The sequence below is a fragment of the Lepidochelys kempii genome, chromosome 4, assembly GCF_965140285.1.
Source record: "Lepidochelys kempii isolate rLepKem1 chromosome 4, rLepKem1.hap1, whole genome shotgun sequence".
In the NCBI taxonomy this organism is placed as follows: domain Eukaryota; kingdom Metazoa; phylum Chordata; order Testudines; family Cheloniidae; genus Lepidochelys; species Lepidochelys kempii.
Window position 1 is genome coordinate 138,292,507 of NC_136383.1, and position 17,025 is coordinate 138,309,531.

The following is a 17,025-nucleotide window of genomic DNA, read 5'->3' on the forward strand; positions in this document are numbered from 1 at the left end:
CATTGAGAGAGGCTTTAACAACCAAACCTCCCTCTTTACAGCAATCCAGTGGAGAAAAGTCTAGGGCTTACAATAACCAGCCTATATATAGCTATATAACTTGCTCTCTCTATTTATATATATATATATATATATATATATATATATTTATATATATATATATTTATATATATATATATATTTAATTCCTGCTCCATCTCTCCAGATCTTTGCTGAATTATTTCACGATCTAGATAGATGCTATATTTTTCTGGCTTGCACTGGCAGCAAAGAGACCTATAGCATTTGCATAGGGTTTTTTCTTCTTCTTTCTTCTTCTTTCTTTTTAATTTGATTGCACACTCAGAGTTTGTGGGTTGTTTTTTTTTTTTCTTTTTGGCTGTATGCTCTGTAAAAGTTGACTTTAAAAGTTTTCAGAGAGGGGAATCTTATTTTGCTGCTGGTGGTGGGGGGAAGAGAACCAGACACCTCCCTACCCCACCCCCCAAATTCTGATCTCCTCCCCCTTCCCTGCTCTGAGCTCACCTTCTATGAAGCGCTACAGTGGGTGACTTTTGATTTGCCTTTTTTTGGTGCCTGTGTGCGGTGCATTTCAGAGGGTTTGGGTTGTTTTTCCCCCCCTTCCCTCCTCCTCCTCCTCCTTCCAAATATGCTTTTCGAAAGTTTTGATCTGGTTTCTGCGCTGGCTACCCTTGCTGCATGCCTGGTATCATTGACTCTGCTCTTGGCAGTGTCCCAACAGCTGTGGCAGCTGCGCTGGGCAGCCACTCGGGACAAAAGCTGCAAGTTACCGATCCCTAAAGGGTCTATGGGATTCCCCTTAATCGGAGAAACTTTCCACTGGCTGTTACAGGTAAGGATTCCCCTTCCTTCATTTAAGGTGGTCTGGGACAGTTGGTTTGCACCGGTGGGATTGCATCATGCGTTCTCGCAGGAGCAGGGGGCAGATTTCAGAGGGATTTTTATTCTGTGACGGGGCGGGGGGGGGGGTCGTTTTCAAAGCAGAGATGGAGGAAGCCTGTCGGTTGGCAACATTTTAGGTCCATGGCAAGCGGATTGCGTTGAGCTGCGGAGTGTTTTCTAGGCTTTCCTCCTCAAATCTCAGGTCGGTTTGAGGCAGGTCTCATACAGGAATTGCATTCGTTTAAATAGAATCGTGCATTTAAGAATCGGGACCATTTGCTGCTGGAGGAGGCAAACAATCTGGACCCTTGAAACGGTGTTTTATTGGCCACTAAAAAAAAAAAAAAGCGTGTCTCCTTCACAAATGATCCCCTCCGCCCAAGCAGAGGGCGAGGTGAACTGTGAACTTTTAAGACTTCAGGACGATGCTGTTTTCACGGCTGTAACGTTGCGGGTCCCATCATCGGCAGGGGCTGGGGTCACCATGTAGGCACGGCTCTGCCCCGATGGGTACCTCTTAGAATTCTACCTAGGGAGGTGGTAGAATCTCCTTCCTTAGAGGTTTTTAAGGTCAGGCTTGACAAAGCCCTGGCTGGGATGGTTTAACTGGGAATTGGTCCTGCTTTGAGCAGGGGGTTGGACTAGATGACCTTCTGGGGTCCCTTCCAACCCTGATATTCTATGATTCTATGAATGCCCTTGCAAACCAGCCTGGGAGTGAAAATGAGCCAAGTGGGTGCATAGCCCCTTTAAGGCTAGGACAGCTTCACATTAGTCCGCCAGGTAAAACCAGCTAATTTCTGAAAGAGGAAAAGGAGTATTTGTGGCACCCACGGGCAGCGGGGCGGCTTGTTGGGAAGACTGTCGATTCAGGAGCCATAGAAGGGAAGTGATTCTGGCTTGCAGGTTTCAGAGGAGCAGCCGGGTTAGTCTGTATCCGCAAAAAGAAGAGGAGGACTTGCGGCACCTGAGCGCCTCACACATTTATTTGAGCACAAGCTTTCGTGAGCTCCAGCTCCCTTCATCGGATGCTTTCGTCTGTACCCGTGTTTGCAGTTGTTGCCATAGATTAGCTGTATAAACAGTAGCACTGGGACCCACTGAAGTGGGAAGCCTTTGCAGGTAATCGTTAGATTAACCCGGGATTAGCCTTGCTAAACGCTGAACAGCGTTTTGTGGAATGTGACCACCCCTAGACCGAAAGACCTGGGATAAAGTCACCCCCGGGTGACGTGTGTGCTGGTCCAAGAACTAACTTTTAGCAGCACTGATGAAGTGTAGCTGGTTATTAAGGAACAATCCCCAATACCCCGTGAAAACACACTACAATCTGTTGTCAATAACGAGCGCTTTGAAGCGTACAGACCCTCTAAATTCAATATCCAGGCCGGTCGAGGCACAAATCTGTCGCTTTCATTCACTCCTCCGCTTAAATAGATTTCGACTGGCTTAGGAGGGAACCCGCCTGGAATTAGCAAATGTATTATTTCAAGGATGCTCTAACGAGCAGAGGGCAGATTTCATTGGTTGGTTGGGGAAGAGGCGGCTACACCGGTTTACACGTTCTTGGTTTCTGAGCGGATTCCTCCCCTCGCACAATTCGGTGCTCGCAACACATCCAATGCACCGGGCGGGCGCGTGTGCATGCCGGTCGCACCTTTCCCTCCCCCTCGGACCCCACCAATTCTAGCCATAACACACTCCGGCAGCGCCCAGCCAGAGACCCTCTCTTTCCACCCCAGCCTTGTAAAAGAGGAGAGCTCCAGCCTTCTGGCAGCCGCTAAAGAGTTAACCGCACGCTCTCAATGGTGCTTTATTTTTTAAAGAAATTTATCAGATTTTTACAGGGGGACCAGAAAAGGGTTCTCCCTTTCCACAGGCTCCATCCAAACAGAGTCCAGGGCTAAAAATACAAAATGTTGTATAAATTGGACTCGGCTCGAAACTCCTGCCACATAAAGGCAGCCTTTGTGTTGCAGTGGAAATGCTTTACAAATAACTCTTTATTAATGCCACAAAAAGCACTTTAATTATATTTACGCAGATCAAGAAACAGGGTCACCTGAAACATCGAAAATTCACAACCGCGCTTTTGTTTAAAAATAAACACCCCCCCCCCCACACACACACAAACATCACTTCAGGTTGTGTAGCTACAATGGTGAAGCGCGGATCGCAACTTTCTCTTCCAAGCGATTGTATTTAAAGGGGAAGCTCCTTTTGCAAACTTGGTAGAAAGTTTCTCACAAGCGTTCTGAATTTTTTTTTTGGGGGGGGAGGGCAATTTTTTTTTGGCCGCCTTGTGTCGGACGACTCCTGCCCCTTTTCTACGACAGAAGAGCCTCCGCGCATGTGGGAAAGTTATTAAAACTCCAGAATCTGCAGACGGACTTAGCCCAAGACAATTACACCCTTTAAAGTAATTCAGATTTCATGAAAAGTTTTAAAACGTTGGTATCTTATGCAACTAAAATGTGTCTGGAGCAGCAAAGCAAGGAAGGGGGCAGTCAGTTATTTTGGTTTCCTGGATGAAGTGTTCTTTATGGGATACATCCTTGGTCCATTAAATCGGCCCTAATTGGAAGACTTGGTAATTAATTCACCCTGGCAGACAGAGAAGAGTAGCATGAAACAAATCTACCTGTCTTGGCAAGGACCTAGCAACTTACAACCAGTGTTCGTGCTGTTCGCTCTCAGGGTACTTTAAGTAAAGTCTGTGCATTCAGGACAAGGGGGTAGGAACGGGACGCCAAGATCTCAGCACGTTTCTTGTCGGGAGGTAGTGGATAAGATTATACAGCCGGTAATAGGAGGACTCCCTAACTTCATTAGGGCGCCAGGCAGAGAATACAGCGCCCAGGGTCCAGCACTCCCGTCAATTACGGGGTGCGGACAACAGGAGAGCTCTCCAAATTAGCCTGATTATCCAGGGAGCTTGAGTTTATCAAGGTGACAAACACGACCTCTTCGTCCAAGCTTCATGGGAGCCCGGCACCACCCCTGGTAGTCCAGCCTGGTAGGTTTAAGGGCACTTGATTTCTCGCAGCTCTGTAAAGCCGGGGCTAGATTTGTTCGTTCCCCCGGGCTGCCTCAGTCTATAGCCCCCACTTCCCCCCTCCGGTATGTTCCAACAGCCCCGTAGATCGAGATCATTTTACTAGCACTGGTTCCATGCCCCTTAATGGCCAATCCAGCCACGCTGGCCCCGAGTCTCGCTGGGACAGAACCACACGCCCTGCTGGTTTCACAGGACTCAACCCATCCCAGTTACCCCCGTCCAAACCATCACGTTCCCGCATCGCTGACCCATCGCCTCCCGCTACAGGGTGACGTCTCTCCTCGCTGACCTTCCGCACACACCGAGGGCCTCGGTCGCGTCTGACGCCCCAGAAAAGGGAGCCCCCTCCCCCAAGTCCACCTTCTTTCCCCAAACTTCTCCCCAGACCGCGCCCAAGACCTGCTTGGCCTCCGTCCAGTGATTTGTCTCTCCCTGCGCAGCAGCCCGTGTGTGCCTGTCTTTGCATTCCTCCTTGTTAGGCGGTGCAACTCCGGGAGGTTTCTTCTTCTTCTTCTTCTCTCTTTTAAACTGCTTTTCAATGCGTTCATCATAAATCCAAAGGGAGGGGGCTTGTGGGATCCCTTCTGTTGTTAGCCACTGGCTAGTGGCCATTCTGGTTTTAATAGCTGGCAGTTCGTGAGGGGCTGCAAAGTACATGGATGGTCTTGGAAGAAGTTCCTTTGACTGGGGTTAAAGGAGCCTTCCCCCTCCCCTTGGGGGTGAATCAAAGGTCACGGGGGGGGTGTGCCTCTGCAGGCCCATAATCTGTTTCCCCCCACAATATTTTCCCGGATCTTTAAACAGAGAGAGCGAGCTTTTGACAGGGATACATTTTCCTGGCTGGGCCCTAACATTGGAAAAGCCAGTACATCGCACGACCCCCCGCCCCTCCGCATCCGAGCGCTGGGAAATCCCAAGGAGCTCCTTGTAGGGCATTCCCCGGCTGCCACCTCAAGCTGGAGCCGGGCTAGCCCGAGGGAAGTGGGGACAAGCGGTGAGAAGAGAGAGGACCCTCCCATCCCTTTACTGACATTTGGCTTTAAATAAAAGTCGCAGAGATCTCAATAAAGGTGTCTGTCTTTAGGGATCAAAGTCGGTGCCTGTTCGGGGCCCATAAGGGATTCTCTGTCCTCAGGCTCAGTGTCCGTGTGTCTGTCCTAGGGTTCCTGCTTCCAGTCGTCCAGGAGGGAGAAATATGGCAATGTCTTTAAGACTCACTTGCTGGGACGCCCCTTAATCCGGGTGACCGGCGCCGAGAACGTGCGGAAGATCCTGATGGGAGAGCACCACCTGGTGAGCACGGAGTGGCCCCGGAGCACCAGGATGCTCCTAGGACCCAACACGGTGGCCAACTCCATCGGGGACATCCACCGACACAAGAGAAAGGTAAGAGGCCCTCAACCCACACTCACAGGGAGCAGCGGGGGGCAGGAGGGGGGAAAGACTAGGTTGCCCCCCACTCCCGGCTGCACGGGGGCAGCGAGTTTAGTGCCTCGTCCACCCTCAAACCCCGGGGTGCTCCAGCCAGGCGAGTGGGCTCCTGTCCCAGAGCTCCCCCGGTAGCTGGGTCCCTGCTCCGCCTCAGCAGGGGGAGAGGGGGGCACGGGCACTGCCCTCCCCCAGCTCCGGGGTGGGGTGGGGTGGGGCAGCAAACTTGTGACCCTGGGTCCCCCCCCCCACCCCCGCACGTGGGTGCCCCCAGCAGAGTCGCAGCGTTCGGATAATGGAACGCGGCAGGGTGAGCGTTCGAAATTCCGAACGCTGCCGGCTGGCCCGCGAGTCCTTTGAGGAATTTAAAAGGGCGATGGAGAGATGTGAGTGGGCCCGGGGGGAGGTGGTGGTGGGAGGACAGGGCTGGCAGGCGGCTGGTCCGGGCTTCCCCGCAGCTCTGCATCCCCGCCAGGAGAAGGGCGATCTCCGCGGGGCTCAGCAAACCAGGGCCCGCCCGGCCGAGCTCCAAGCTCGACTGCTAGGAGGGCGATGCTGGTCGAGCTCAGCCCAGGGCGGGATGCCTGCAGCCCCCGCTTCTTTCTGAGGCGGATCGCGGGCTGGGGATCGCGGGGAGGAGATTCGGGATCGTCAGCGCTTCTGGATTTATTCGTGGACTTACTATGGGTCTGTTGGGCGGGGGGGGGGGGAGGAGGAGGGGAGGAGAGAGAGACTGGGGAGGACACAGAGCGGCACATCCCACCCCCCTTCCTGGGGCTCCCCTTCCCCAATTGCAGCCGGTGGCACGTGTGACGTGAACCGCTGTAACCTGAAAACCGATCCACTTCTGTCCATCAGCTCCCCTCTTAAAAGGGCAACGCCAGGGCTGTGCCATGGGGAGAGAGGTGGGCGGGGGAGGCTGTCCCTGTCCCTGTGAATGAGAGGGGAGAAACAGCCTCATTAGTGATCAGTGACGTTGTTATTTCAAAGGCGCAGGATGGTGCTGCCCCGCCCCGAAGCCAGGAGTCAGAGAAGCTGTCTCCAGCCAGCACCCACTGGTCCCTTACAGGGTGTTTCCAGCAGTCTCTGGCTTTCACCTGTGCTGAGCTCTCTCTTTTGTTATAGAGCTTCATCAGCATGCCGGGCATTGCACTGAAGGCAGGAGGCCTCCTAGGGCTAGGTCCTGATCTCAGTTAGGAAGGGTTGAAATCAGATGCTGTGGGACTGACTTCAGATTCTGATTCCCAGACCGACCACCAGGGTAACCTGGGAGCAGAACCTGTCCCTCTGTCTTCCTCTGCGACCTCTGTGTAGCCCAGCATGCCAACAGCTCCCTCATAATAATACACCTGATCTAAGCACGGAGGAAAGGGTAATTATTAGAGTATACACTGTAGGGAACCATTGCCTTCAGGAGAATTACCCTGGAATAACCGAGATTAGGGTCACAGCATTTGCTCCACCCTAGAGTTTACAGTCCCAGGCACCAATCCTGCGGTGCGTTCCTTGCAGGCAGAATTTCTGCTCCCGGGCGGAAATTCTACACAGAGCTCATGGCATGATCTGGGCGTTAGCAGACAAACACTGGCATTCGGGCCCGTAAGACACTGCATTAGCAGGAGATGGTGGCCTGATCTCAAGGTAGTGCAGATTTGTACTGTGGGTTGCATAGATTACAGAGGGGCAATTGGATCCCCCTCGTATCCTTTGATTCTCACCGCAAAATAGGCTTTTTCTGACCTTTCTTTCATTTGGACAGTAGAATGAGAGACAAAATATATAAGACAATAACCGTTATCTCACAATAGTGCTGCATGCTGAATGGACCCCGGTATTGGATACTGTTGCATACTGAAGACCCATAATGGTTTATTGACCTTGCCTTCTCTAACATAAACACAAAGGTGTGTGTGCGGGGGAACCCTACCAAAACAAAATACTCTTCTCTGCACGCTTTCCCCACTGGGGAGAAGATGAGAGATGTTAGTCCCATCTCTTAATGCACTACTGGAAGATGTTCGGACACTCCAGTGATGAGCACAGTATAAGAACCTACACAGAGTTGAGTCGAATTCATTATATCTGATTCCAGTTTGCAAATTTGATTTGTTGTGGGTTATTTTTTTTTTTTTTTTGTACATAGCAATGCGCCCCATTGTAGTATCAGGATGTGGGTGTGATACTGCACACAAAAAGAGATGACCCTGCTCCCTCTAGGATGGGGGCGTCGCTTGGGATGTTTGAGGGAGAGGAGAGGAGGCCTGGTTATACATTGCTGAAAAAAGCGAAGCTAACTTTGGGACGGCTGCAGGAAGGAAACCGAGCTGTGCTGAAGCCTGCAATTTCAGCTCTCTCAAGTTTCCTATTGAGGAAGGGGGCAGAGTCAAACAATTACGTGAAGGTCTGTCTAAATATTTTTTTGTTTCCCTTCGGGAAGGAAAGATGTTTCTTCTTTATTGCAAACAAGGGGGGGCGTGAGGACCTTTGGCTGAAATCTCAGTAGGCGGAAGCTTTAATAAAACCATGAAGTTTAGACCTCAGGAAAAATTATAGAGGGGTCGGGGAAGAGAGTAGGTTGTGGGAATGAGGTAATGGAAAGGGAATACACTTAAAAGGTCTTTGCACCTGCCTATAGAGCCCTTCAGGTTTACTAATGATTTGTACCTCAACTGAACACTGAGGCGCTGACATCAGAACTTGACTGATAAGCATTTCACAAGGGGAGTTTTCCATCCTATGCCTTTTTTCTCTCTCTCTCGACACATTAAACCAGTTACTTTATTTTTACCGAGGGGGAACAACATCCCCTAGATGCAGGCCAAGTTTTGTGAGTGTGGGAAGGGACGGCATGTTAAGATCCAAATTCCCCAGCTCCCATGGTTTGGTTCCACATCTGATCCAAAACTTGGGGGCCTATTTTCCAATTAGGATGTGGCCAGAACCTTATGACACCAAATATTCTCACAAGATTTTGACTTGAGCAGAGTTGAAATCAAATAAGATTTTGGTGTCATCCGAACCCTATACACTGTTTCCTGAGCTAGTCTACGCCTACTTTCCATTTGAATTCTGGCTGACATCATAAATAAAAACAAGCTGCCTTCAAGGATTAGGGGCCTGGGGAATGGGGGCGAGGGAGAAGGGAGAATGAGAGACATTTTTAAATGCTAACCATTTTTTAATGAGGTATTTTCTTGTGGTGACTGTTAAGCTTTCTCTTTCAGTAACATCCACTATTGTACCAATAGATTAAGCTTGCTGGATCAGTTTCCTTTGAAAAAGTTTAGTCTGGTTCCCTTGCCTTCCCTAGTCTGCTTTTCTCTTAATTATTGTTTTCTTGATTGTCAGCATCTGGTGTGTTTCACGACCTTAGGTGTGTGCCCAAGTGATTTCCCTGCATCAGTGTAACTATTTACCTGGCAGTCACTTGAATAATATTTTTCCATGCACACAAGGATGTCCTTGCCCTGGATGGGAGGCAGTTCCAAGTAAGTTACTCCCTTGGAGATCAGACAAACATGTTTCAAATAAGAAGAAAACAAAGATCACTTTGTTCTTGGTTGTATCTCTGTACTCTGGCTGGAGAAGACAAGATGATGACCAGCCCAAGGTCCTATCAGGCCAGGTGCCCTGCCAGAGATGGTAGTCTCAGGTTTCTTTTGGATAAAGCAGTCTCGCTCCGAAGCTGCTATTTGTTTTGCAATTATTATTATTATTTTTTAACTCTTCTCATCCTGCTATTGGGGTTGAAGGGAATGTTAGCAAGAATGTGCTTCAGGGCTTATGAGGAAGTGGAAGCCATACACTTAGGACAACTTTAACAATCTAGGCTATGTGGCAGGGTTTCTCCGGTGCCTTATCGACAGAAGATGATGTGTTACATCATCTAGTCTATCCCCAGTGGAGTGCCAAATGAAGGATGATTGTTCTCTGCAGTATTCCTCTCCTATGCTTTGTCCATTCCAGGTCATAATGTCTCAAGCAATGAGAATGTTTTAGGTGAAGCAGAGCTACTGGGAAGTAGGGGTTAGAAACAGGATCTGGGAGCTAGGTCGATTAGGTACTTCTGTTCTGAGCTTTGCCATGCGATCTTGGATCAGGTTCTTTTCCCAGCCCTGCCACAGCCTGTGATCTTGGACAAATCACTTGATTTCTCTGTGCTTGAGGCTTTAATCTCTTAACATTTGTAGAGGGCTTTGAGATCCTGGGATGAAAGGTGCTAAAGAAGAACAAAGTATTCTTATTACGCCATATTAAAAAGTCTGTAGCTATGGCAGCTCACGGCCTTCCCCTCCCCCATTTATTAAGACTCCTCCGCAAGAGGTTGTCCAAGTGAATATAAACTGGCGAAAGCTCGCCTTTGGGAAATTCACTTATCAGTCTTTATTGGAGTGTGCACCTGTGGCTAAAGAAGCAGAACCAAACAGCTCAGGGGCTGGGGTGGAAAGGTGAGAAAGGAGCTGTGTGCAGTGTCCTTGGTGGGACTGCACACTTCAGCAGTCACATCTGTTTATGGCTGATATCAGCAAAGGTGGCTTCACCCTTGGCCCAAGATGAAACCGAGGGATAAGAACATTTGCAAGCCCTGGGGGCCCCAGATCAATATGTACCTAGCGGTTGTTACTGCTGTTGGATCACAGGGTTTGCACTGAAGTCAGAGAAGAATGCTAGCTGGCTTTCATAGAATCGTAGAATATCAGGGTTGGAAGGGACCTCAGGAGGTCGTCTAGTCCAAGCCCCTGCTCAAAGCAGGACTAATCCCCAACTAAAATCATTTCCAGCTTTGGGCTTATGCAGCAAACTAGCACCAACCCCAGGCACCCACGTGGAGGGAGCTTGTAAATATACAGTATGCCACTTCAAACCGAGCACATGAGAATGAAAATAGCTACTGTAGCCGAGGCTCACACCTGCTAGGGTGTGTGATCAGGCACAGAAAACACTCCAGTGGGGCAGCTGTTACAAATACAGGAGCTAGTTTTCCCGGCTGGGGGATGCTGTTGTAATGTTGTTGTTGTTTTTTTATCATAGCTTCTCAGAGCCCGTCATGGACCAGGGCCCCATTGTGCTAGGCATTGGACAAACCCAGAACAAAAGAACAGCCCCTGCTCTAAATTGCTGTCTGTCTAAGCATGAGACACCCCTTTCCCGAAATCATATGCTGTCTCCATAGTAGGCAAAGACACGCTGTTCTTCCATCCCTTTGCCAGTACAGGATTGTGCCCTGCACCACAGCACATTTGTTTAAGGACCGGATTTTTCATAGTGGCTGAGCATCTGTCTCTCCCACCGAAATCCCGGATGCTGATCACTTTTTAAAATCAGCTTCTCAGTGCCTCGGTTGATAGGAGTTCTTGCCACTGAACAGTTCCACACATGTCTGCCGGATATTTAGTTTATTATTTTTCCTTTGCTCAGTCTTACCCCCGGGGCTATCCCTTCTTAGATCACCCTAAACAATTCTTCTCTCTCTTTGGTGTTACCCCAATTCAGTCTCTGAAGTGCTTGTCAGACTGATGTCATACCCCAGGCTTGGTCATCCTCACTGCTCACATTCACTCTATTTCGAGGCTTCTAATAAATCCTTTCAGTCCCTTGCTCATTTTTCAAAAAAAGAAAAGGAGTACTTGTGGCACCTTAGAGACTAACCAATTTATTTGAGCATGAGCTTTCGTGAGTACTCCTTTTCTTTTTGCGAATACAGACTAACACGGCTGTTACTCTGAAACTTGCTCATTTTTGTTACACTTCACTCAGTTCCCCTTAATGTATTGGCACCTCTCTGGTTCCTAACCACTCAGAACTGAATACTGTGTCCTCCATGCCATAGAGAGAGGGCACTGTTTATATATTTAAATATTATAGACTGAATTCTATTCTCATTTACACTCGGACAACTCCACTGAAGTTAATGCAGTTGCTCTGGTTTTATACCAGCGTATGCTAAAGCAGAATCGGGCCCTATGCATTTTAGGGTTGGCAAAGGATTTGGGTCCTGGGAGGACATGACCTCAAATCCATATTTACCTGTAAGAGATGAGTAGAAAAATCTGCTCTGTGGTGGGGTTTAGAGGAAATGGGTTTGTGTTTTCTAAAATGTGAATGACCAATAAGGAAATTTAAGTAACATGAATCACATGCTTCTATGAATAATAATAGTCTCTGCAGCCAAACTTAGCTCGCAAAAAAAAAAAAAAAATGAAATTGCAAAGGCTCTCAGCTCTTATGCTTCAGGGCATAGAGAGGTCATCCAATTGGGGTCAGGAAGGAATTTTCTCTTGCATGGGGTAGTATTGTATAAGTAGGTGCATTATGGGGTGAAGGGTAACACCTTCTTCTGAAACATTCAGTATTGATAACAGGATCCTAGTTTAGACAGACTCTTGGTCTGTTCCAGCATGGCAGTCCTAAAAACAGACAGAGCTGGCTCAAACCCCACCCCCTCACCCCAAGATGGGTAGAAGTCCTGGACCCTGGGAGTTCTGGAGGAAGCAAACTGTGGCATAACAAGTGGCCTGCTTTGTCTCACTGCTCCGGTGTCCAAAACTACAGCATTCGTTAACACACCATAGTTAATGTTCTGCCTCGAAGGCATACAAGTGTTGAGCTTATTAGCACCAAGCAGAAAGGTCTGAGGCTTTAATATAGTTTGCGAGAGGATTAAGAACACAAAAGGGGCCATAAATTTACAACCAAATACAAACCAGCTGCTGTGGGAAGGGGCAAAGGGAGGGGGGTGGGAAGGTACCTTTTCCCATCATGAAAGCCCTGATCCAAGTTCTTAAAATATTTTACGTTTCCATTGAACCCTTTCGTCCTTGTTGCCATGGAGTATAAATCATACGGCGGAAAGGAAACCATCCCCTGCGTCCTGAGCCAATGGGGCCAGATCCTCAGCTGGCGTGAATCAGCATGGCTCCATTGACTTTTCAGCTGGTACATCTGTGGAGCCATGCCACTTTGCACCATTAGGGGATCTGGCCCAATGAGTTTTAGTTCACATGCAAAGGGCCTGATGCAAAGCCCGTTGGAGGCAGTGGAAAGGCTCCCATTGACTTCAAAGGGTGCAGGATCATGTCCCGACTGAGAGATTGTCACTGAGGCTGGCTCCCTGAGTTTAGACCGGATCTGACTCTCAGAGAAAATCCAGGGTAACTCCAGTGGCTTTCACAAAAACACCAGTGTGGATGTTGCCTTTTTTGCATTTTCATATGTCTTGCAACCTTTAAGGATGCTTTCGAGTGCAATCCCTTTGGTCATACGCCAGCAATCGTACAGATATCCTGGGAGCACAGGCCTCTTTAAGCAGGCCACCTTGCGTTCCTCCACCTTCCACTAGAGCCCTGTTTAACCAGCTTGGGCAGTTGACTTCCCTTCTCTGTTCCTCCATTTCCCCATCTGTAAAATGGGAATGAGGATTCTGATCTCCTTTGTAAAGCGCTTTGAGATCTGCTTATGAAAAGCGCTATACGAGAGCTGGGTATTATTACTATTATCCAAAGATGCCAGAAATCCTCTGAGACATCTAGAAATTTAAGGTAGTGCTTTACCCCAAATGCTCTTTGCCTATCCTGGAAACACAACCGTCTCTAGGGTGCAACATGGCAGTGGTTCAACAGTGTACAGCAACAAAGCAGGACAGGGAGTATAGAATGCCATGTACAAATCACAGAGATTGGGTAGGAACTTTAAGTCATCTAATCCATCCTCCACTTCTAAGTTTCTCAACTACCGACTCTATTTAGGTTGTGTTATCCCACTCCTCACTTAGACTGGAAGAGTGCTCTTCCAGTCTAAGGAATCTTGCTGTCAGGAAGTTTTTCTTGTGATTCTGCTTCCATTTTCCTGCTCTTAATTTCATGCGGTTACTTCTAGTTGCATTATTCTCCGCTGCCTTGCGCTGTTCTTTACGCCTGTGCAAAGTGCCGAGGGAATACTCCCAAGAATGAAGGAATCTTAATTATCGATGGAAATTGAAGCGTGATTAAGCATTAGCACCCGTGTACCGGGATAAATATGATAATTGCCAGGGATGTGTTGGATGTAGCTCTTGGGAACTCTCCCCTCCTGCTTGAAGATTCAGACAACAAAGCTGAAGTCCAGGCTGGGGTGATGTCCCCGTCTCTGATGGAGTCACCCTCATCTTTGGATCCTGCTAATCCATCCCTGCCTGGTGCTCATAAGAGCACATTTATTCTGCCTTTTAGAACGGGCCAGATTGCATTACACAACAGATATTTTCTCAGGGTTGGAGTCTCCTAACCTACTATAAGGGCAATGGACAGAGAGACGCTGGCTATTATCCTTCCCAAATACACTCAATGGGATTCTCTGCTACTCCAAGTCTAGCCTGGCGTCTCGGAAACTCACCCTGGAAAAAAAATCAAACGATCCATCTGGGCTGGGGGGCCCTGGGCTCCTTGTTAGCTGAGCAGCAGCTCTTGACTGGGGATCGGTGTGTGAGCTAATTTAGCTTTTCCGGCCACAGGTGTCCCTGCAGCTGTATCACCCGGTGGCCCATACCAGTGTGGGTCACTGACTTCACCAAGGATATATGTTGAAGGTTCAAGAGGGGATAAAAATAGAACCCATGTTGCTGAGTGAGGTTAGGGCCCTGGTAATATTGTGACTTATCAGACTTAGGGAAAGGCTTTGATTTCTTGGTGCTCTAGCTGCATTTGTACATCTTGCTGGGGAAAGGGGCTGGATTGACAGCCCTGGGGGCCTGTATTTATCCACAGAGCAGGTACAATACAGGCAGGGTTGGGGTCACTTCTCCCTACATGCTGGCTTAGTAATGTGCTTCACCGGAGACTTCAGTCTCCCATGGTCACTGAGCCAGGTGGGAGGATTGCGGGGGAGGTTGGGATGTAAAGCATGACAAACCGGGACTGGACAGAGATGAGAGAGCTCCCCTCATCTAGGCGAATGAAAACCCTTTGGATGGGTCATAGCATTGGGCCGCTGCTGACATGTAGGTTTCAGGCTTTGTATCCTGATCCCCATAAGGCAGCCAGTCCCCATTTCTGACGGACGCTTGGAAAAAAATGACCTATGTTGTTAGGGCCTGATCGACAGTTCACTGAAATAGTGGAAAGACTCCCATTGGTTTGGATGGGCTTTGGAGCAAGTCCTTAGCCTTCAGAACCAAGGAAGCAGTGGGTTTTCAGGACAGCTGATCGGAAATTGGAAATATCCATTAATTTGTTTTCCTTCCAAAGTGGAACAACCCTCCCCCCGAAATTTCCCACGAAATGAAAATTCTGAAAAATTTTCAGCTTGAAACTATCAAAACATTTTGTTCTGCTAACGCTGAACTGTTTTGTGGCAGTTGTGTTGAAACGTTACATTACAATATAAAATATTTATCTATATTTGTAATTTATAGCTCCAGTATAGTATTACAATTTTAATTTTAATAGGATATCAAAGCGGAAACAAAATAAATGGAGACGAATTGAAACAAGGAAAAGTTGGAATGGTGCATTTAAAATTTTTCCGGCCAAAAATTTAATTACAACCTACACATTCCTGCAAAACATTTCCATGCCGATGACGCTGCACTTTCCGATGGAAAACTGTTCTCTCAAGAATTTTCAAACCAACTCTAGCTTCCAGTAATGGTCCCTTGAGGCCGACAGCAACCTCTTTGGCTTTGACCCTTGTCACTTGGGGTCCCTACTGCAACCGGATTCACTGCTCTCTCATCCTCCCCTGGGAGAAATTTCTACATTACACACCCCACTGGCAGGCTCAGGGAATGCTGGGCTTTGATGAGCAAACTCCGTGTAGTTCAGATTCTTAGCTTCCACCTTACCAATGATCTCTCAAGAGGCTGTAAATCCCTCCAATAATGTATTTGCCAATTGATGACAATATACCACTGAGGAAGATGGGAATGGGGGATGGGAAGGGCCGCTCTAAAAGGCTACTCATCAATTCCGGCATGTGGCACATGGCATCAGTCTTGTTCAATGATATTCCAGCCAGCGGCTCTTTATGATGATCTCTTGCACAGCACAAGTGAGCTGTAGCTCACGAAAGCTTATGCTCAAATAAATGTGTTAGTCTCTAAGGTGGCATCAAGTCCTCCTTTTCTTTTTGGAAAGGCAGTGATCAGCCTCCTATCTTTGCTCTGTGTGTGTGTGTGTGTGTGAAATGAAGAAGCCCATTTATGTACATTTCCAGGGGTAAAAATAGCAGCTGAAAAAGTATTTTTCAAGTATTTTTCTTTTGAACACCTTTGGCTTGGCGGCCTTGCCTGTGACTGCTCAGTGCCCGGCAGCATCTTACTTTGTTTTCCCTTCCATTTGAGCTTGCGGTTCCATAACCACTCCTGCTCGTGAGCCTGGCAGCCAGATCTGAAAATATTGGTATGTAAGATTTGCAAGGTCATTGAGCCATCAAGTCGGGTATCCTGCCTCTAGCCGTGGCCAAGAACTGATGCTTTGGAGGAAGGAGGACATCTACTATAATGTGGCTACAATTGGGAAGGCAGGGTTGGAGCAAATACTTGTCTGGCCCTTGACTGAGGTGAATAAACCTCTTGTGTCAAGGTTTAGAAACTGTTTGGTGTTTCCTGGGCTCATGCTGAGAGCAGCGGGTAGCTGAGACACAACCACTGTAGCCAAAGTAGCCTTTGGAGCTCAACAGAGAGTGTTGTGTTAACATGCCATCAGCTTATTCATTTTCTAGGACTGGACCAACAACTCAGGGGAGGCAGGGAATACGAACCTGTCCTAGCTGGCACCGGCTCCAAACATTGCAGGGGCGAGTCTGATGGACGCAGGTCATGCCTAGGGAGCACTGAGTCACCACTCCTGGGAGAGCCATGTTCCAGAGGCCTGTTCTCGAAGTGCAAAGAGGCCAGTCCTCTTCCTATGGGGCTTTTCATTAACAGTCTTTGTTCCCTCCTCTTCCGGGTTGAGGAGCAGGAGGAGAGCAACTCTGGGTCTAGTGGTAGTGAAATCAGGAGGCCTACTGCCACTCCGTTGCTGGTTTGAGTCCCACACAGGTCTGTTGTGATTGCCAGATGACTGTTGAGTGGCCGACGTGAAACGGATCTCAATCTGGCTCCTGCTGGACATCGGCGTCAGCAATAGCCGAGGTCAGGAACTGAATGGGCCATGGAGACTGAGCTCCTCACCCGTTCCGAGAGGCCAGGGTTGAGGCACATTGGAGTGGGCAGTGTGGTGAGAACTGCACTGTCACTGGATAAATGGAGGGTTTCGTTCTCAGGGCCTGAAAAGAACCTGTGCATGCACTAAACTCCCCTTAAACCAAACCGGTTTCAAACAAGGTAACTGTCCATGAAAACACTGTGGGTACGAGCCAAAGGCGTATAAAGGGATGCTGCTGCTTCTCTCTGCTGTGCCTCAAGGAATAGCTGAAATGCAATAGGCCTGGTGGGGTCACATCAGACAGGGAAGAGGCACCTCTCATTGTCACGCGTAGCTGGAACTCTCTGTGGATCCAGGGAGCTGAGACACCGGGCAAGAATGTTCTGCCTTAGGATAACCGTAAATCCTTAAATATCCTGTCTTTGTTGCAAGAAGAGGCGTATTCGGAAGTTTCCAGACAGGGTCGGTTAATCCGCATTCTGGATGGTGGCCTCTCTTTCTGACCCGTGGGCGAAA

The 17,025-nt window shown here is 48.5% G+C and overlaps 1 protein-coding gene across 2 annotated transcripts in view; it reads left to right on the plus strand.

Moving 5' to 3' along the window:
• Positions 1 to 228: 228 nt before the first annotated feature.
• Positions 229 to 17,025, plus strand: part of CYP26B1 (cytochrome P450 family 26 subfamily B member 1) — a 36,226-nt gene continuing 19,429 nt past the window's right edge. For both annotated transcript variants that reach the window (XM_073343022.2, XM_073343020.2), the window contains exons 1-2: positions 229 to 853; positions 5,123 to 5,347. In XM_073343022.2, coding sequence (XP_073199123.1) covers positions 650 to 853; positions 5,123 to 5,347 — 429 coding nt within the window. In that variant the 5' untranslated portion in view covers positions 229 to 649. The remainder of the gene's footprint in view (positions 854 to 5,122; positions 5,348 to 17,025) is intronic.